General features: G+C 32.8%; 1 protein-coding gene and 1 long non-coding RNA gene across 6 annotated transcripts; both read left to right on the forward strand.

The window, feature by feature from the left end:
* Window positions 1-2,002: 2,002 nt before the first annotated feature.
* LOC127156367 (uncharacterized) lies at window positions 2,003-5,204 on the forward strand. Of its 5 annotated transcripts, none has more exons than XR_007825742.1 (5): window positions 2,003-2,494; window positions 2,710-2,792; window positions 3,084-3,133; window positions 3,319-3,816; window positions 4,457-5,204. It is a non-coding gene; the product is annotated as an uncharacterized LOC127156367 (long non-coding RNA). The 5 variants fall into 5 exon arrangements; XR_007825743.1 differs by having other exon boundaries at window positions 3,319-3,440; XR_007825741.1 differs by lacking the exon at window positions 4,457-5,204 and having other exon boundaries at window positions 3,319-3,440; window positions 3,719-4,149.
* Window positions 5,205-6,611: 1,407 nt separating this feature from the next.
* On the forward strand, window positions 6,612-14,444 carry nfybb (nuclear transcription factor Y, beta b). Its single transcript, XM_051099001.1, has 7 exons — window positions 6,612-6,722; window positions 8,320-8,416; window positions 9,243-9,376; window positions 11,818-12,015; window positions 12,167-12,245; window positions 13,790-13,869; window positions 13,951-14,444. Exons 2-7 carry the CDS (start codon window positions 8,320-8,322, stop codon window positions 13,981-13,983), a joined length of 621 nt encoding a protein of 206 aa, XP_050954958.1. The 5' UTR covers window positions 6,612-6,722; the 3' UTR covers window positions 13,984-14,444.
* The last annotated feature ends 7,693 nt before the right edge of the window (window positions 14,445-22,137 follow it).

Below are 22,137 nucleotides of genomic sequence, written 5' to 3' on the forward strand. Positions count from 1 at the left end.
TCCAATCTTTTGTACCGTATAGTACTGCATGTCCCATTTGGTTCTAATAAAAATGTTAATTATATGCTTTTATTAATGAATTATTCATCTTTAGGATATACACTACTATTCAAAAGTTTTTGAACAGTAAGATTTTTTATTTTTCTATTTGAATACATTTTAAATTTTAATTTAATTAATTTAATTTATTTTAATTTAATTTATGTTGAAAACAAATTACTTTTCAAAATATATTCGAATAGAGACAGTTATTTTAAATAGTAAAAATATTTCAAAATTGTACTGTTTTTGCTGTACTTTGGATCAAATAAATGCAGGCTTGGTGAGCAGAAGAGACTTCTTTGAAAAAAAATCTTACTGTTCAAAAACTTTTGACTGGTAATGTATTAAAATAATGTCTCAGTTTTGATAGTTTATTTTTATTTTTTTATGTATTTTTTTATTTTATTTTATTTTTTGTTACCTGCAATATTTTATTATCTTTTGCTGTAGAAATAAATAATTTGTCTTTTTGAGACCTTTACTTTTATCACTGAGATATGCATGCTATTATAAATGGACAACATTCATTTATTATTATTATTATTATTTATTTATTTATTTATTTCATTTATTCATTCATTCTTTCTTTTTCTGGGAAACTTAGACAATTTATTATATATATATATATATATATATATATATATATATATATATATATTCATATTATAAATATTACTTTTGATCGGTGACACAACTGTGGGATAAACAAATGCGTTTATACGTTATTCTTTTTTTTTTCTCATTATTTAATGTTTTTGGGAAAACTCAGACAACTCTAATTCAATCCAGTGGTCAAATATTTCTGAATATTTGAAATTGAAATTTCTTGGAAAACAATAAAACAAACAAAAATCACCTGTACACACAAATACAAATAATGGTATAGAAAGGGAGAGAGATTAATAAAAAAAATATCATAAAGGCACAGAACACGTACATTTTAATGTGACCTTCAACCTTTAATATAACACACAATACATTTTAATGTGATCATATAACAAAAAATCTACACTGTGTGCATAATTATTAGGCATGTTGATAATCTGGTCATATTTTTTTACCAAGCACATTTTACCAATTCCAAACCACTACAATCTTAATAACTACTATTAATTTTGTATTTAATCATTTGTAAGTGATATATAACTGTCCGTGAAGGCTGGAAGTGAAAAACTCCTTATATTCAGGCGTGCATAATTATTAGGCATGTTTTCTTTTACAGATAAAATGAGCCAAAAAAGATATTTAACCCAGACTGAAAAGTCCAAATTATTAAATGCCCATGAGAAGAATGCAATACTAATGCATTACAAGAATTTGCAAAGTTAAGGCTTGACCATTGGACAGCGAAATGCTTGTTGAGTCTGCATGGTCAGAAAAAACAGGTGGAGAAGAAAAGATGCATGTTAGGAATTAAGGTGAAGAATTAGGTGTGACACCATCAGGAACCGTTTAGTCTCCAGCGCCACCATTTTCCAGAACTGCAACCTACACTGTAAAAAAAATCCGTAAAAATACAGTACGATATACCCTAATAATTACAGGAAATTTTCCGTTTTCGTTTTTTACAGATGTTTTTCCGTATTTTTGAATTACGCTTTGCATTGTGGGAACAAGAACGTTGGTGGCTTACATATGCGCGAAAACAGTGAAGAGAAGACGCGGAGAGTTTCTCGGTCAAAGTTTCATTTTAATGTCGGCCTTCGAATTTGGGAAACATGTTTTTCATATACTCTTTGTGGTAAACGAGTTAAATGTCAGATAAATTGTTTAGGTAACGTTTACTTAGTTGCTGTCTGGCTTGTTTGGCGAATGAACGTCGGAGCCGCCGGTGTTTTAACAAATAATGCTACCTGTCAGATTGTGCTACCAACACTGTGTTTTTCATACTGTAATGTTATGTTTAGGGTTGGGGTAGGTGTACACGTTAATAAAGCCTCACACAATATTAATATCATGCTGGAAGCAAATCTGATAGGTAGCATTTTTCGCTGTCGAATTATGCTACCATCTGTTTTAATGGGAGGTAGCAAAATCTGACAGGGTAGCACAAATTGTCAGAACACCGCACCTAACATTTCTCTGCATATCGTCAGACATCTTCGTCGTGGAGTTTTCTGCCAAATGAGGTAAGTTTTGACCTTTTATTGTCTGTTTTACACACACACGGAAGATAAATGCAAAACACAAACTAATTCGGTAAGGTTAACGTTACGAGCAAGCTGTCTGTGAAGCGACTGTGTAAACAGAGGCGTCCGACGCGCGGTATCCGCGCCAGAATATGCCGCTTCAGGTCAGCAGTACGGTAACGTTATCTTTCTCACTCTAATGGACAAATGCACACGACATTATGTCAAAATGACCGTTGTGTTTCTTTCGTTTTCTTTTTAAATGACAGGACGTGATTGCTGCTGTACTGTGAATCTCAAGCACACCTGCATTCTTATCATGGGTTTGTATTCTGTTTTATTAACAGTTTTATTTAACATTAGTGTTAAGTATCAGAAAGAAAATAGTTATTGAGTAATTTATTTTGTTGACTTTCACAACAATGTGAAGTTGTTTGCTGTCTGATGCGTCGGAAGCCACATCACAGACAAACGTGCTAACGTTACCAAAATGATTGGATTGATTACTTTTGCATGTTATCATCCTTGTGTGTCTAAGATGTTCAAGTTAAGGACCACTGTTGTGGTTGTGAGCTACAAATACCCAGAGGAGGCGGCACTTACATTGGAATTCATACAGAAGTAAGCAACACGTATGTTATGAAATGTGTATCTGTTTATTTAATTGAGAATAATGAAGTATATTTTAAGACACCGATGATCTGACAAGCTCATATGACAGATGTAAATGGAGACTATTGGAAATGTAATTTAAGCAATTTATAAACAAATATTTATTTGGCAAGTATTAGGGTTAGCAGTTAATCTAATGAACTTAAAATACTGTATGATTGATTTTCCATCTCCAACCTGCATGTTACTCTGTAGTTCAGTTTCATTCATTTCATTTTTATCATTATCCATTTCTTTTAGAGTTTTCCTGTGAAGAAATCCTGAATGTGGGTTGAGATGAAGGCAACCAGGTGGGTTTGTATTCTGTTTCATTTAACATTAGTGTTCAATATTGAAAAGAAATTGAGTCTTTGAGTCATTTATTCTGTTGACTTTTACAACAATGTGAAGTTGTTTGCTGAACACTTCTTCAAAGGTGTTCAAAGATGCTTGTCGTTATGTATATGGTCATTTTGTAATGTCTTTTTTGTTTAAGGTGATGGGCAGTTCAAGATTGCTGTCGTTTGAGAAGTTAATGAACAAATCTTCTTTCCTGTTGCGGTTGTGAGCTACAAAATACCCAGAGGAGACGGCATTTATTCTGGAGTTCATACAGAAGTAAGCAACACGTATGTTATAAAAAGTGTATGAAGCATTTGGTCGTGTTGCTGTTTATTTAGTTGAAAATAATGAAGTATATTTTAGGACATAGTTGATTTGACAAGCTCATATGACCGATACAAATGGACACTATTGGAAATGTAAGTTAAGCTATGTTTAAACAATTGGAAAGTATTATGGATTTGTTACGTTGAGACGTATGTGCTCTATGCATGGCTCTCGTTCTTGCATGCATGCTCTCCCTCTCTCGCTCTCTCACTCTGTCTTTCTCTCAGGTGGCCCCGCCCTAATTGAACGTGCCGGTACGTGCCCAGTGGTTGGGTGAATCTGGAACTCCGCGTCTTTTAAAAATGAGGCGTCGCAGAGCTGGAGTGTGGGTTGTTGTTGGTGTTGCTATTTGGAAACTGTGTTGTAAAGAAAAGATGAAATATTGTATTGGGACATTTGTGTAAATATTGTTGTACAGTTTTTGTCACTTTACCCACCTAGTGTTTCCTTGTACAGTTTTTCACCGATTGTTTCTTTTTGTTCTTTCTTTTAATGTGGCTGTGTTTTTGCCCGTTATTGTAAATATTGTAAATACACTCTTTTTCGCACAGAAGCTGTAGGGGTTGGGTGCCCTTTTTCTTTTGTAAAATTCGTTTTCTCCTGTTTTTCAAATAGTCAGGGAGTTAGTTTAGTCCCTGTATTTTTGTTTGACTTTTTCTTTTAGGGTATTAAGTTTCTTTGGGAAAGTTAGTTTCAATTTTTGTTTGTTATTTTGGCCTTGGCCCAACCCTGAAGTTCATTAGCTTCTTATTTTGAAAAAAATAAAAAAAAGAACGAAAGATCAAAGGTTTCAGTGTGAAGACCATTATTTATGTTACTCCTAGACCCTAGACCTGGGACGTAACAGATTGCAGTTGATTTAATGAACTTAAAATACTGTATGACTACTTTTCAACTCCAACCTGCATATTACTCTGTAGTTCAGTTTAATTCATTTCATTTTTTGTCATATCCATTTCTTTTAGAATTTTCCTGTGAAGAAATCCTGAACGTGGTTTGAGATGAAGGCAACCAAGTGGCTACACATTCCTCCAAGACTCTTGCATGAACAATTTCGAAAATCCATGTAATATTTGAGTTTTTAAATTGAAAAAAAATGGCACTTGCATTAAACATGCAGTTAAATGGAAAATAATACACAACTGCATCACTTCAATGATATTTCTGTTACAATGAACTTTAAAAATTCTGTTGTCAAGCCACTGGAGTCACATACTTTATACCTTTCTGAACCTTGAAAATGGTAGTTGCATAGACAATCAACAGAGGGACAGAAAGTACCCAGAAATAACTAAAAATACTCTTAATTTGTGTTCTAAAAATGAATTAAAGTCTTATGGGTTTGGAAAGGTATGAGGCTGAGCAATTGACTGAATTAACATTTTTGTGTTAACTATCCCTCTAAACAATATTGTTTTCTCTTATAAGGAAAAAAAAGTTTCGAATCTTGACTTTTACAGTTTGAAGTTTAAATTTTGTGACCACTTTTTAGTACAACACCTGTATTGTACAGATGCTCATGTTTTTTTGTTTTTTTTTAATTCTGTCTGTTTAAATTATTACTGTTCAAAGCTAAACTGTCTTTTACAATACAGGCATTTTTCACTGTTTGACACATTGTTAAATGAATTGAGTATTTGATATTGTTTAGTCCTAACCCACTTAAGGCAAACAAAAGCCATTGAATGCATTTTTAAGAATGTTTACATGAAGTAAAAATAAACCATGTTCAATTAGTATATTGTGCTGGATTTATTTGCTTTATATATATATATATATATATATATATATATATATATATATATATACACCATTAAACAGAAAAAGTCCTGTTTTTTTTACCGGTGGCAGACTGTAAATTTACGGTACAAAGTCCAGGTGATGAGCTGCCAGTACTTTTTCCGTTTTTTTACAGAATTTTTTTTTACAGTGTACCTGGAGTCTTCAGAAGTGCAATGTGTCAGGTTCTCAGAGACTTTGCTTGGTAAAAAATCCTAAAAAATGCCCCTGACTTAATAAGAATAACAAGCTTACATGTTGTGAAATACATGAAGACAGTTTTTTTTTTTTTTTAATAGGCTTTATAGACAGATAAGTTGAGAGTGACTCTTGAAGGACAAGTATCACATCCTCTTGTACCTCTGATTCAGGAATTTATCTTCCAAAATCTGGCAGTAAGTTTTGGAAGTTCATTTTAGTCCATCTCTGCAAGTCAGACTTTTCAGGATAGGAGACTAAACATGAACTCCCAAAATTACTGCAAGAGGATGTGATGCTTGTCAGGGGCATTTTTTTAGGATTTTTTACCAAGCAAAGTCTCTGAGAACCTGACACATTGCACTTCTGAAGACTCCAGGTAGGTTGCAGTTCTGGAAAATGGTGGCGCTGGAGAACTGGAAACGGTTCCTGATGGTGTCACACCAAATTCTTCACCTTAATTCCTAATTCTTTTGCAGTTAACATGCATCTTTTCTTCTCCACCTGTTTTTTCTGACCATGCAGACTCAACAAGCATTTCGCTGTCCAAGCCTTAACTTTGCAAATTCTTGTAATGCATTAGTATTGCATTCTCCTCATGGGCATTTAATAATTTGGACTTTTCAGTCTGGGTTAAATATCTTTTTTGGCTCATTTTATCTGTAAAAGAAAACATGCCTAATAATTATGCACACCTGAATATAAGGAGTTTTTCAGTTCCAGCCTTCACGGACAGTTATATATCACTCACAAATGATTAAATACAAAATTAATAGTAGTTATTAAGATTGTTGTGGTTTGGAATTGGTAAAATGTGCTTGGTAAAAAAAATATGACCAGATTATCAACATGCCTAATAATTATGCACACAGTGTATTGACGTGATCCAATGAACACAGTGTTACAGGGCTCTAATGATCCATGACATACATAAACTCACTCATCTCCACAAATATAAACTATGTACCCTAGCAATAATAACACTAACCATTTAATGTTTCCTGGAACTTTTTAGTGTTTCGTAAGGTAAGCTAATGTCTATGTGTTCGCTAATCAGGTCGGTGTACAACCACTACCAACAGAAGGCGCTATTGTTTATTTTTAAACAGAAGTGCTGCAGCGCCCCCTAGTGTCCGAGTGAGACTCGTCCTCCCGGACTGTTGAGTCCTGCGCAGGGACTGGCTCTTCCGCAGCCATTTTCTGTCCAACCAAACGGCCGAACTGAGACGAGAACCAACCAGGGCTTCATCGCAGGTTAGTGTGCGGCTCCGGCCAATGATTGCTAACCCATATTTCGTTACATCGAATGGAAATCTCCGCGCGCGAGTGTTTTATTATTAGTTGGCGGGAAATTAAGCGCGCTTTATGAAAAGCAGCTCGCTGTTGAAGGAATAATTGTTAAAAGCGCGTCATCGTGTGCGGCCCCTTTGTTTACTACGACCAATTTGAGCGGATCTACGGCTGCTTTAGCTCGCCTGCCTTGTTCTCTGCCCTCCTCTACTGTTTATTATGTCCATCAGTTGTAATAACTCATCTGACCAATTTATCTGAATGATACAGCTGGGAAAGTGTGGTTTGTGTTTATTTAGTGCATGTTCATTGTTAGCATCCGCGAGCTCTTTAGCCAATAAAATAACATACACCTACAATGTGTTCTGGGATCAGTGTGTTGATATAATATGCCCTGTTATTTTTAATTCGCTTTTTATTTATTAAATTTCATATTTAAACTACACTGACTTCCTTTAATACATAAATTGCATTTTTACGATTATTTAATAATATATATTTTGCCAGTCAAAAGGTTTTGAACAGTAGGATTTTTAATGTTTTTTTTTTTTTTTTAAAGAAGTCTCTTGTGCTCATCAAGCCTGCATTTATTTGATTCAAAGTACAGCAAAAACAGTACGATTTTGAAATATTTTTACTATTTAAAAAAACTGCTTTTTATGTAAATATTTTTTAAAATGTAATTTATTATGTGATTTCAAAGCTGATTTTTAGCGTCATTACTTCAGTCACGTGATCCTTCAGAAATCATTCTAATATTCTGATTTGCTGCTAAAAAAAAAAAATTATTATTATTATTATTATGTTAAAAAAACGCTGAGTAGTAGTAAATAAAAGTATGAATTTATGTACTTTCTTTTTCAAAAAAAATAAAAATATATATACTAAGACCAGTTATACGGACCAAGCCTTTGAATGGTATAGTGTATAATGTTATAAAAAAAAATATTTCAGATAAATGTTGATGTTGACAAGAATTGTGAAAAAAATGTACTCAACTGTTATAATATTGATAGTAAATAATAATAATAAAATGTTTATTGAACAGCAAATCAGCATGTTAGAATGATTTCTGAAGGATCATGTGATATTGAAGACTGGAGTAATGATGCTGAAAATTCAGCTTTGATCACAGAAATAAATTACATTTTAAAATATATTCAAATAGAAAGCAGATATTTTAAATAGTAAAAGTATTTCACAATATTACTGCTTTTGCTGTATCTTGGATCAAATAAATGCAGGCTTGGTGAGCAGAAGAGACTTCTTAAAAAACATTAAAAATCTTACTGTTCAAAAACTTTTGACTGGTAGTGTAATTAACCCTGAGTTTGTGTTTTAAAATCCTTTAAATGAAAAATGTATGTTTATGCAATTCACTTACAGATGACTATTATGAACGTTTATTACTGAATAAAATAAAGGTTATGTTTAAAATGATGTTTATACAAGTCTAGTAGTGCACTGCATAGCCAAAAATGCTGTCTAGGTATGCTGCTCACCTGGTTTTAAGAAACAACCAATAATTTACAGCTGCAGTACCATTTAATTTATGTTTCAGATGGACGGAGACAGTTCAACCACAGATGCCTCCCAACTTGGCATAACAGGAGAATATATGGCTGGTAGTCATTTTGTTTTAGCTCAAGCTCCAGAAGGTAAAGACTAAAGACATTTAAGTTATTACTTATGATTTATAATTTAATACATTATACAACATATGATGCAATTATTATGTAAAAAAAATGTATGCAATTACATAATAAAGTATTTTAAATGTAAATAAAGTGTTTAACTTAATTGTTTAAATTATGTATAATTTGTAACACTTTACAATAAGGTTCATTCGTTAATATTAGTTAGCTACATTAGTTAATGAACAATACTAGAGCGTTTATTAATATTAGTCAATGTTAATTTCAGCATTTACTAATGCGTTATTAAAATCACAGGTTTTGTTAACATTAGTTAATGCACTGTACATTAACTTGAACAAATTGTATTTTATTAACATTAACAAAGATTAATAAATGGTGTAATAAATGTGTTGTTCATTGTTCGTTCATGTTAGTTAATACATTAACTAATGTTAACAAATGACACCTTATTGTAAATGTTCCCTGCAATTTTATATAACAAAAATATGTAATTGTACATTATACTTATTAAATGTCAAATTTAAATTATTAAAAATTAATTATTTAATATTAAATTATATATACTTCTCTGGTCAGAAATTTGTTAACATGGCTACATTTATTTGATCAAATATACAGTAAATAGTAATACTGTGAAATATTAGTACGATTTAAAATAACTTTTTGTATTTGAATGTATTTTAAAATGTAATTATTCCTGTGATGACAAAGCTGAATTTTCAGCATCTTTACTCCAGTCTTCAATGTCACATGATCCTTCAGAAATCATTCTAATATGCTGATTTGATGCTTAAGAAACATTTATTATTTTATTTTTTTTGTAAAGATGAAGGTGATGAGGGTCTCAATGACCATGAGGATGGCAATGGAAGCAAAGATAACCTACGTGAACAAGACATCTATCTCCCCATCGCCAACGTTGCTCGAATCATGAAGAATGCAATCCCACAAACTGGAAAAGTAAGTCATTTTTAAGGCAGTTTGGTTTGGAAAAGGAAAAATGAAATGCTTTTTTGTTTGTTATTTACTGGTTTATGAATAAAAAGATGCACTTTGATCACCTCTCTTTTGGTAGGGCTGTCACTAACGATTATTTTAGTGATCAAGTAATCGTCCGATTATTCTGATTAATCAAGTAATTAATCATTTTTTTGTGTGTGTTGATTAAAATAGACCCAAGTGAATGATAGACTTTAAAATTACTTAAAGTAAAATATAATAGCAATGAGACAATAATTAGTTCAAATAAAATATCAAAAGTAAGTAATCATATGATTTTATTGAACAAAAATACATAATGTATTATAAACAATTAGAACTAACATACATCATGCATTATAACAAATGACTGCACAGGGCGGCAACGGCCTGATGACTGTTTTTACACATATTATATATTGTACACATATTATTGTATTCTCCTGTATTTGCGTAGGTTTATAAATGATTTACTTTACAAATCTGATGAAATGGTGCAAGTTGTGTTGACAGATGAACTTTATAATAAACAAACTCACGGTAATATGTAGAGATGGAGTTTGAAACGCTCCACACATGTAAGTTAAAGGAGAACTCCACTTCCAGAACAACAATTCACAAATAATTTACTCACCCCCTTGTCATCCAAGATGTTCATGTCTTTCTGTCTTCAGTCGTGAAGAAATTATGTTTTTTGAGGAAAACATTTCAGCATTTTTCTCCATATAATGGACTTCATTGGTGCCCTGATTTTAAACTTCCAAAATGTAGTTTAAATGCAGCTTCAAAGGGCTCTAAATGATCCCAGCCGAGGAAGAAAGGTTTTATCTAGCGAAACGATCGGTCATGTTTTTCGGAAAATAATTTTTTTTTTTTTTTATACTTTTTAAGCACAAAAGCTCCTGTAGCGCAGGCTCTGGGATGCGCGTTCACAACGCTACATACTATTGAATCACGTCGAAAGGTCACAGAATGTAGGTAGAACCACTGACCCAATGTTTACAAAGCGAATGCAAAGACTAAGAAAGTGCAAGTAAGTTGTAGACGCTGTTTACAAACAAAAATGTACAACAATGTCCTCCTCTCAAGTTGTAGGAGAAAATAAGATGGAGTTTTTCGCCATACTCAGTACACACACAATGAACTTACATGTGATTCATAGTAGTGACGGGAAGTTTGGATCATTTTACCGAATTGGACCTTTGAGTCTCGTTCAGCAAAATGAACGAATCGTTTTTTCGAGTCACTTTGTTCATGTTAGTAAAATATAATTAAAATGTTGCCTAACACATCTACTGCTTACACAAACGTTGATCACACTACAAACAAGACAAAACTATAATGCTATAAGAAACAGAAAATATTCATTCATTGTTTACCTGGGTCTTTAGTCTATGATTAGCTCACCTCACCTCTTATCTGACAGGTTTTCGGGTTTCGTTCATCATGTGCCAGCCCCATAAGATGAACAAACGACTCAAAAAACCTGAAGACTCGAATCAGGTGAACTAATTCCAGTACAGAACCTAATAGGATGTTGCGCATGCGTGACTGAACGAATCACTCCCCGAGATGACTCGTTCTTCCCGAGTCACATTAAAGAATCGTTCAGAATGAACGAATCGTTCAAGAACGACCCATCACTAATTCGTAGCATCGTAGATGTGCATCCCAGAGCCTGTGCTACACGAGCTTTTGTGCTTAAAAAGTATGAAAAAAAATTTATTTTTTGAAAGAAATGACTGATTGTTTCGCAAGATAAGCCCCTTCTTCCTCAGCAGGGATTGTTTAGAGCCATTTGAAGCCGCATTTAAACTGCATTTTGGAAGTTCAAATTTGGGGCACCAATGAAATTAACACAAAAAACATAATTCAAAAAACATAATTTCTTTACGACTGAAGACAGAAAGACATGAACGTCTTGGATGACAAGGGGGTGAGTAAATTATTTGTGAATTGTTGTTCTGGAAGTGGACTTCTCCTTTAAATGATTTGTGTGGACGCACGTACATAACCTACACGTGTGTAAATAAAGCGCATATATTTATTTAATTTAATCCCAGCGTTTGTGAATTGACAATAGCATTATTCTTTATAAAAAAAAATTAAATGTGTTTAATATATCATGCAGCCTTGGAAAACGGTCTAATAATGCACTTCATGGATTCTCGCCCATGAAATGCGCTACTTCCGGTATTTTTTTGTTGGATACTGGAAACGGGTAAATTGCAGTCGAGGATTTTTTTAAATTGAGTACTTGAATTGAGTCAAGGAATTGTAACATCTCCACTCTGTTTACTCGTTAAGAGCATCTTATTTAATACCCTTTATTTTGCTAAAGAAAAATGAAACTTAAAAATTCAGCATGAAGTCAAGTTTTACACACGTTATTCAAAAGAAAACCTTTCTCTGCATCACCTTAGATAGCAAAGGACGCCAAGGAGTGTGTGCAGGAGTGTGTGAGCGAGTTCATCAGCTTCATCACTTCAGAAGCGAGCGAGAGATGCCATCAGGAGAAACGCAAGACGATAAACGGCGAAGACATCCTGTTCGCCATGTCCACGCTGGGCTTCGATATGTATGTGGAGCCTCTGAAGCTCTACCTGCAGAAGTTCAGAGAGGTGACATTGACATTTTAATGGCATCTTTATACATTATTGAAGTAAAAAGCCTTATTTACTTGCCTGGTATAAAGAGAAACACTTTGTACAGCGGTCAGAGGTGTGTTTTTAGTTTCCTCTTTATTGGTTGATGTCTTGTTGATGTTCTCAGGCCATGAAAGGAGAGAAGGGCATAAGCACTGTAACCGTAACCGAAGGCATGGGAGAGGAGCTGACCGACGAGTCTTTCAGTAAGTAAATGATTACTACACATGGGTACGTTAGTGGTGGTTACAACCAAACTTGAATTTAATTTGTTATTAATTGGTGTTTACATACTGATGTGTTATTAACTTGTTAATTATTGTTTATATACTGTTGTAGTATTTTTCTTTTAATATTTCTATGTAGTTATGTAGTTAATTAATTATTGATTTTAATTTTAGCTATCTATTTTTACTTCATATTCTACTTCAACAAGCCTGTTTTATTTCAAGCAGTTGCCAAATCAGCATTTCTAATGTATGAATTGTATGTACACTGTGTTATTGTTTGTTTTTAACTCAACTGAATGTCTGAAATATTTGTATGACAATATTTGTATTTTTATTATTTTTATGTATATTTATAAACAGCAATAAATTAACAATAAATGTATTAAACATATTGTGAAAAATAACCTGCATAAATAAATATATGCAGTATGACTTGAAATGTATTCATTAAAAATAACAATATTTACAATATTTATATAATTTGTATTTAAATTAAATAATTTAAGTGATTAGGCTGTGTATACACAGTATTTTTCCCGCACATGTTTTGTATTAATAATTAATAATAGTTTAAAATTACAATAGTTATTATATATTGTATTTTATTATCTGTTTATGTATTTTATGTATTTTTATTAACAGCAATAAATCAGCAGCAAATTTAATAAACATATTGAAAAAATAACCTGAATAATCTGAAATGTATTAATAGAAAATAACTGTATTTTCAATATTTATTTAATTTGTAATTATATTAAATAATTAAAATTATTATACTATTTTATATACATATTATACAATTTTTTTCTGCATGTGTTAATAATTAATTGAGCAATTAAATTTTCAATTACACTGATTTTGAAAATAGACAATTAGAATAATTGATATATATATATATATATATATATATATATATATATTTGTATTTTTATTATCTTTTTATGTATTTTTATTAACAGCAATAAATTAACAGCACATTTATCAAACATATTGTAAAAATAACCTATATAAAATAAAAGTGCAGTTTGACTTGAAATTTATTAATAGAAAATAACAATATTTACAGTATTTATTTAATTTGTATTTAAATTAAATAATTTATATAATTAGGCTGCATATGCACAGTATGTTTCCTGCAGGTGTGTTGTATTAATAATGAATTGATCAATTAATTTAAATTGTAACCACACTGATTTTAAAAATAGACATAATTATAATAGTTGTTGTTGTTGTTGTTGTTGATATTACTATTATTATTATTATTATTATACATGAATAACTTTTAAAAGATTATATATATATATATATATATATACACACAAACACACGTTTTTATGTTAAAATGACCGATATAAAATAAATGCAGTTTGACTTGAAATTTATTAACAGAAATCTGTCTATCTATCTGTCTGTCTGTCTATCTATTCATCTATCTATCTATCTATCTATCTATCTATCTATCTATCTATCTATCTATCTGTCTATCTATCCATCTACAATAAAATCTTTTTCTTTCTCAGCAAACCCACTACCTGCAGGAATTATTACAGCTGATGGACAGCAACAAAATGTGATGGTGTACACCACCTCCTATCAGCAGGTCAGAATTGAACCAAGTGTGGTTTAAAGATGGCGCACTTCTTGTCTTCACTGTCAAGCATTTGCATTTCATCTGTTGCAGATCCCAGGTGTGCAACAGCTCCAGTTTTCCTGAAGATGTGCAGAAATCAACACCTAATCATCACGAATCAGACCTCCATACTTCCACAGGTCATGACCTTTGGGGTCTGTTATGGAGGTCTTCAGCGGACTCTCACAGGTCACAGAGCTGGACTTCTATGTTTGTTTAGCTTGTTTTTGTGTGCGCTCCGTGTGTGTCTGTGCACACACATTATGATTTTACGTGACTAGTCTGTTGGGTGGTATTTGTTTTTTCATCACACATTTGGAGTTTTATCCATGTAAAGGTTTGGGGTAACAGGGGTCCTGAGGGGGTTCAAAACTAACTCACCCTTCTATCAAAGCAATAAAATAGAACAAATGTGAATTTTCCTGCGACTTAGTGGAATGAGTGCTTTGCTCCTTTTTTTATATAGATAAAAAATCATGTTGCATGTGTAATTTCAGTTTGATGAGATGTTAACACATAAAATAAAATGTGGTAATTTTTGTAAATAGTTCGTATTTTTGTGCATGTTTTTTTTTCCTTCAATGTTTTCATGAATTTGTATTCATAAATGTAATTCAAGAACTAATTTAAAAACAATCTGCATTTATCAGTTAATAAATCAGTTAAGTTCTTCAGTGTGGCCCATTTTAGGTCAGTGAATTTTTTTACATCCTAGATTTTACATTCAGTTCTTGCTGAATTTCATTTTGTTTTTACATTCTTATTAATTTACAGTTGAATATGAATTTTGAAACTGTTTTAAAACACATAAGGACATCACTTACTGCAAGAACACAGAAATTACGTTTAGAAATTATGATCATCTGAATGAAGAGAATTCAAATTTAAGGCCAAGAAAGTCTTAACTATGATTTCAAAAGGGTCTTAAAGGAACAGTTTACCCAAAAATGTAAATTCAGTCATTATTTACTCATCCTCGTGTCGTTCCAAACCCATCAGAACACTTCATCTTCAGAACACGAAGTAAGATATTTTTGAGGAAGTCTGAGAGCTTTCTGACCCTGCATAGACAGCAATGCAACTCACACATTCAAGGTCCTGAAAGGTAGTAAGGACATTCTTAAAAATAGTCACTTAACATGTAACATTAGTAGTTCAACCTTATTTTTATGAAGCTACAAGAAAACTAAAATAACTTTATTCAACAATTTCTTCTCTTTCAAGTCTCCGCCCATCAGAGAGAGTAATTATTGACAGAACATTTATTTTTGGGTGAACTATCACTTTAAATTTGGGGAATGTTACTATTAAACTTAACAAGGCTATGCTTTCATTTAAAAAAATGCGTACAGCCGTTACCGGGAAAACAGATATTTTTGCCGTTCCAAAAGCGCCAACTGCTGGTGGAAAATTAATATACATTTTCAATCAATTTGCATCGTTTACTGCATTTAAACTGCATTTTGGAAGTTCAAAATCAGGGCACCATATCAGTCCATTATATGGAGAAAAATGCAGAAATGTTTTCCTCAAAAAACATAATTATTATGGACTGAAGAAAGAAAGACATGAACATCTTGAATGACAAGGGGGTGAGTACATTATATGTGAATCTTTGTTTTGGAAGTGGACTTCTCCTTTAAAGGATAAAATGTGAAGTTTAACATTTTATTAAACGTTTTGTTTTTGTGAAAACCTTTTGCTTTTTACCATCATTTTACGGTTTAATATGTTACCATAGACATTCCCCTACCCTGCTAAAACGGTATTCATTTTGTTTGTGCAGGTCTTAAAAGATTCTTAAAAAGTCTTCAGTTTGAGATTAAAAACCTGCAAATACCTGAAATGACAGAAGAAAGTATTAGGTTTAATACAAAAGATTTTATGGAAATTTAAATTTCATAGATTTTTTAAAATTATTTTAATATGTTCCTTTTGGTTTAATTATAATGTTATTAAAGTTTTTGCAGAAAAAAAAAAATGTGGAAAAATGATTATTTTCAACCCTCATTCTGAAATGAGCTGTTTTTAAGAGGTGGGTCCTTTAAGGCTTTAGTTAGTAATCTGCCACTGTTTGATTGGCTAACTGTCATTGCATAGGAAACAATATCAACACCCCCTTGCTATTACATGTAAGTGTTTTGATGACATGATAAAAAAAATAAAAAAACAGTCATTTCCAGACAAAGCATTATTAAATAATTTACTTACAGTTTGTGATGCAGCTGCAGTCAGATCTAGTACCGCTTCATCTTTCAACAAATGTTTCTTTGTGAACTCTCATCACACTGTGCCTCATTTCCAAAAAAAAATAAGCTATTCACTTGTTCCTTACACTGGCATCTTTCTGATATCTGTACAAAAGGCGTGAACCAGTTGTTTAAACCAAACGCCTCAAAGCGAATATTATTTTACTCCAGAATGCACATCTGTATACTGTATCCATCGTAGACAAGATAGCGGCAGTAAGTGTAATTTTTATTTGCTTTTGATGCGATGCGACACATTCAGCGTAATCATGTGATCGGCCTTTAAGCTGATGAAGAAGATGAGAAGATGTCTATTCGTCGATGCGGTCTGGAGGCGGTGTTTATGCAAATGTTTGTGCCCAGGTCATGTCCTCTTGCACCTCAGATCCAAACTAGCCGTTTTTGGAGCTTGATTAAATAAATTCTTTGTTCATGATGAGAAGGACATTTTAACCTACTGTACTGGCAGGATGCCTTAATGGAACAAAGACCTCTTTATATTCCAAAGAACAAGGCAAATTTGATTTCTCATGTCATGACCACTTTAACTGTGAATAGATATTGTGGTGGTAATAATATATTATATAAAAAATTTATTTAATAATACATTTCTTATGAATGGGGTGCCTGTGATCTCTCATCCAGCTGAGAGCAGTCGAATGACAAAGACAAAGTCTGAATGTCATTACACCCTTCGGGCGACTTCCTGTCGCTTCACCACCTCTGTCCAGCCAGATTGTCTGATGGGGTGGGTTCACACTTTAACACTTTTGACTGTGTCCTGACTCAAGCAAGAAGTGGGGGTTTACTGCAGCCCCATAACTCACATCTGACAGCGAGAAGAGGACAATGAATCAAATTCATTGATGTATGAAAGAAGTGGTTGAATTTTTTGATAGTCTATTTGTGTATGTTGTTACACAAAACATCTTTTTATCTAGCAAATTTTATTACAGCCCACTGTGACATGTATTTGAGAATCTCTTGCCAATCATGTTGTCAAAATGATTTATGACCACTCAATCTCCCTTCTTTATGTATATGTATATATTTGTATTACAGCTTCGTCTTATTCTTCAACCTCTCTGTGTTCCAGAATTAAATCTGTTTATTTTAAAAAATATTTTGTACAACTGTATCAGTTTCACGCACAGCATGGTTGTTTTCATAATGTTTTTTGTCTGTCAGAATCTGGAATTTTTTAGTCTCCTTTAACAGTCTGAACCAGATGATTAGAAAAAATATTGAAAGCCAACACCTGTGCAAATAGAACATAGAGAATAGAAAATAAATAAAAAATAGAAAAAAAAGCTTTTTGCTTATTATTTTTACTTTTCATGTTCCATATAACAGGAGAGAAACTTAATAATAATTGACGGGAGGTCTTTTAAACACTTTTTAAGCTGTGAAAAAAATTTGACTGGAAAAGATGATTGACAAGTGTCATCAATTAATCAGATTTTGACAGACCGACGCGGGAGAATAGGATGGGGCCTAATAAATCAAATTCTCATATAAATGCATAAATCCCCCTCTTATCAATCCTGTGTTGATGACAAAGTGTATGTTTATCATAATCACATTTCACATTTGTTACATGTTTATTTTACTGGTAATTTAGTATGCATTTTACATGGTTATTTGAGTTTACTTTCATTGTTGTGTCGTGTGATCTATATATTTTACTGCCTTGCTTATTACGGCCCAAAACAATGATGATAAATTGTTGCTTTTTACTGTTATTATTGTAGTTACTGATCATTGTACTGTAGCGATTAATATTTTAGATGCAATATGAAAATAAACGAAAGTATAAACAATAAGTTTTTGATGTGATTTGAGAATGATGATTTCATTAATTTTTCTTTGCATTACTAAAACTCAAATCAAATCTTCCCTGAAAGTAAAGTCAATTTAAGAAAGAAAAAAAATAGTGAATTACATTTCATGAGTTTGGCTTCTAGTCTTATCCACGTCCAGCTATTTTTAGCTGTACAAAACAGCCCGTTTTGCTGCTTACCATATTATTTTAATGTATTATTGTAGTACAAACAGTTACTCTTCTCGTTATTTCCCTATAGAGGGTTTGCACTTACCTCACAGTTTAGTCAGTTACCAGGATGCACGGCCATATTGGAGATCCTCGGATGTAAACAACAGCATTGATTGCACGTTTAATGTACTACTGAATACATTGTTCTGCTAATTTATGCTGTCTAAATCATGGGAAAAAACATGTGGAAGCTGCTTAATCATATAGAGAAGGACTTACTAAGCAGGAAACGGCCCAGTATTTGGACAAACTAAAATTAACAGGAGGTAAAGATATGTACGAGCAGTATTAATTAAGATATTAGCCTAATATTTCACCTACCTGACTGGAAATTATAAAAACAAACATGAATGTTGTCAAGATTCTTGCCCTGGTTTAGTTTGGCCAACCACAAACGCTGTTTGTTCCTCAGACAGTGTTTTGCACTCCTCTGCTTGATTTGTTACAACTTTTGGCTATAGTACTCCAAAAAATTTTCCCACCATTTTTTCTGACCAATTAGTACAGCAAAAACATGACAATAATTGATTTTTTAACAGCAATAATCAGCTAAATTTGCGAGATCTGTATGGTTCAGCGGCATTGTTTACTTTCAGTGCCACCAATATGGCTGACTGATGACGTCTCATAGGTAGCTTTCCTGTTGAAGAATAAGTTGTGGATAGCATTCGTTTTGTTTCCAAGCATATTTCGTGATTTAAATGGTAGCATAGAAGCTTTTTATTGAAGAAATGCAAGAATAGAATCGCTGTTAAAAAAATGGGAAAAGCCTGTTTAAATAAACAATGTAAGCGTTGCTTTCATGCCCTTGCTTTACTTTACGATACAATCGTCACGTTTTGGATCAAATTGAGGTTATTTTCAGCCCAGAGACGGTTATTCAAAAATCTTAAACCTGTCATATATTCTGGGTTTGAGGGCAGTGATTGGATAGCCTTATATTGTAGACAAGACTAGAGATTAAATAACAATTAATAAAATTGGCATTGAATTAATAAAGCATTATAAATACGTGAGTGGGCAGAAATTATTTTACGCTATCCACAAGTTTCCTATGCCCCATGAGGCCAAAAGTGCGTCAAAAGTGGGCGCGTCTTCCGGTTCGTAGTAAACAAGCGGGACTTGACACTCATTCATTCAACAGCTGGTTAGTAAAAAATAAAGCAGCCAAAAGCCTGTGAAAGAAACATTTACCACGCATTCCACAGATGGACTCATGTTACGTGCACAAATATAAGTCTACAAGTGTGTGTGTTTGTTGAATTTCTGTCTCTGATCAATTCATTTACCCATTAAACTATGACATCAAATGCTAGTACGAATATCTATTTGATGTAATAGAAGAATAATGTACACACGAAGTGCATACAATATGGCAAATATTTAATTTTCCTGAAATAATTTGTATTTTTTTTACATTAGTGCCCCCCGGAAACAGGTGGATGCGTTACTAATCAAAGCCAGATGTGACTACAGGACTCTGAAAAACGCCATTCCCTCAGGTCACACTATGTTGCCAGATCACCCCTATTTTTGCGCAAAATTGAATAATGTGGATTAATTGTGGGAAAATGCACATTAAGTATGAAATACACAAAATGAAAGATGTTTGATATTTGATGTATTTCTAAAATAACACAACGTTTTCCTAGTAAATGTACAATAACACACAAACACACACACAAAGAACAACGCCTAATCGATTTAATACAATGGACTTGGCAACACGGGCAATAACAGTCCCGCCTCTCGTGCATATCAAAAGCTAGATAAGATCCCTCGTGTGGAGCTGAATAGGAACGTTGGTATTTAGAAAAAGCAGCTGAAAGAAATACATCCATCACAGACAGAGGAGCGTTTCTTACACGGATGTTCAGTAAGTAGTTCAGTAACGTTACTTCCTTGTAGTGAGCGGTTTGGGTTTCCATTGTTTTATGACTTTGCAGACAATGCATGAAAAAAGATTTTCTTGGGCTAGAGAGGTCTCCGTTTTACGACTGTGGAAATCTGTGCATTTAAAAACTTTTTTTTTTTCAAATGTAGTTTTTTTCGGTTAAAGATGACGTTCATCAAGAAACGAATTTAAAAGCTATTTCCTGTGAGTTCTGCTATGTTGCGATGTTGTGCTGATGTAACCGAATTAAGTGTTCAGTTTAGATCCTTGAATTATTTCATTTTGATGCATCTGGTCAGTCATAAACCAACGTAACGTGTAATTTACGTGATTTATATTTAGTAACTTATGACGTCAATCTAGCCAGCAACAGTACCTGTGGAAGCCATTTCCGCCATTGATTTAAAAATTAACAAACAAATTAATCGGGTATTTGCTGCTTTTTATGCCACAAAATCAATTCGGACTATTTTCTCGCAGTTCTGGGGGGAAAAGTCAGAATTGAGGTTACAAGACATAGGGGCTAGTTGCATAAATTTGGCTTGTGTGTTAAGACTGTGATTGTGACCGTTAACCAGAGGGTATTTAGTTTTATTTTTCAGATCCAATTGAGACCAGACATGTTCAAGGTCCAAGTCAAGCCTTAAGTCTTTGAGGTCAAGTCTCAAGAAGAATTGTTGTGATATTTGCTGCTGCAGCACATAAGGAATAAATAATGAATGAAAAATGAGGAATAAATATAAAATATGGAATTTGGTGCTGTTAAAGAGGGAACATAATTGCCAATGACTGTTTTTGAGGAGTCTCTGTATTCAAGTGTGTGTATGTGTGTGTGTGTGTGTATATATATATATATATATATATATATATATATAAGTATATGTATATGTATGTATGTATGTATGTATGTGTGTGTATGTATATGTGTGTTATTTATTTATTTTTTATTTGTGTATATGTATATGTGTGACCCTGGACCACAAAACCAGTCATAAGGGTCAATTTTTCCAAATTGATTTATACATCAGCTGAATAAATAATCTTTCCACTGATGTATGGTTTGTTAGGATAAGAAAATATTTGGCCGAGATATAACTATTTGAAAATCTAGAATCTGAGGGTGCCAAAAAATCAAAATACTGAGAAAATCACCTTTAAAGTTGTCCAAATACAGTTCTTAACAATGCATATTATTAATCAAAAAAAGTTTTTATGTATTTACAGTAGGAATTTTACAAAATATCTTCATGGAACATGATCTTCACTTCATATCCTAATGATTTTTGGCATAAAAAAAAAAAAAAAAAGTAATCAGTAATTTTGACCCATGCAATGTATTGTGGCTGTTGCTACAAATATACCCCAGCGACTGGTTTTGTGGTCCAGGGTTAAATATAATATAATATAATATACGACTAACTTCTAAGACTAGTCTAAGCATTTTATGCAACTGCCCACTAAACTCATGATTCCAAGTTTAGTTTCCCACTTTCCAAGTTTTTTCTCAGAATTGGGTTTCTCAGAAATCTCGAAATAGCAATGCTGTTTTTTTTTTTCCTACCCCATTTTAGTTATTTACTTTCTCGTGAAAGACTGCATTCAATCAAAACTATTCACTTTGTTAGCACACCTTGCTAGTGGCTTGTTTTGGGTTGTTTCAAAATTGTGGTTATTAAGTTGGCTTAAGAAAGGCTTTTGGTTTTAAAAATTCTTGGACTTAACTTTTGGGATTTGTTGTGTTATGCCTGGTGGTGTGAATAAACATCAAGTGTCTCTTGTGAGGCACCGTTAGGACAATATGGTGCCTTTTGTTTTAAATGCAGAGTGGTAATGAGGGGGAAGGGTGCTGTGAGGATAGATTACTAGTGGTAGAAATGTGAACCGGCAGGGGTATAAGCGAGAGAAATCTTTGGTGTGAAAGGGTCCTCATTTGGAGCCTAAATGTTTTGCTGACCAACTTCCGGATGTTAATATAATTCCAAGGCTGTCTGTTTCTTAAAACGTGTGCTTCGTCTTGTTCACACATTGTATAGAGCTATTTA

Source organism: Labeo rohita, chromosome 25, assembly GCF_022985175.1.
Source record: "Labeo rohita strain BAU-BD-2019 chromosome 25, IGBB_LRoh.1.0, whole genome shotgun sequence".
NCBI classification, from domain to species: Eukaryota; Metazoa; Chordata; class Actinopteri; order Cypriniformes; family Cyprinidae; genus Labeo; species Labeo rohita.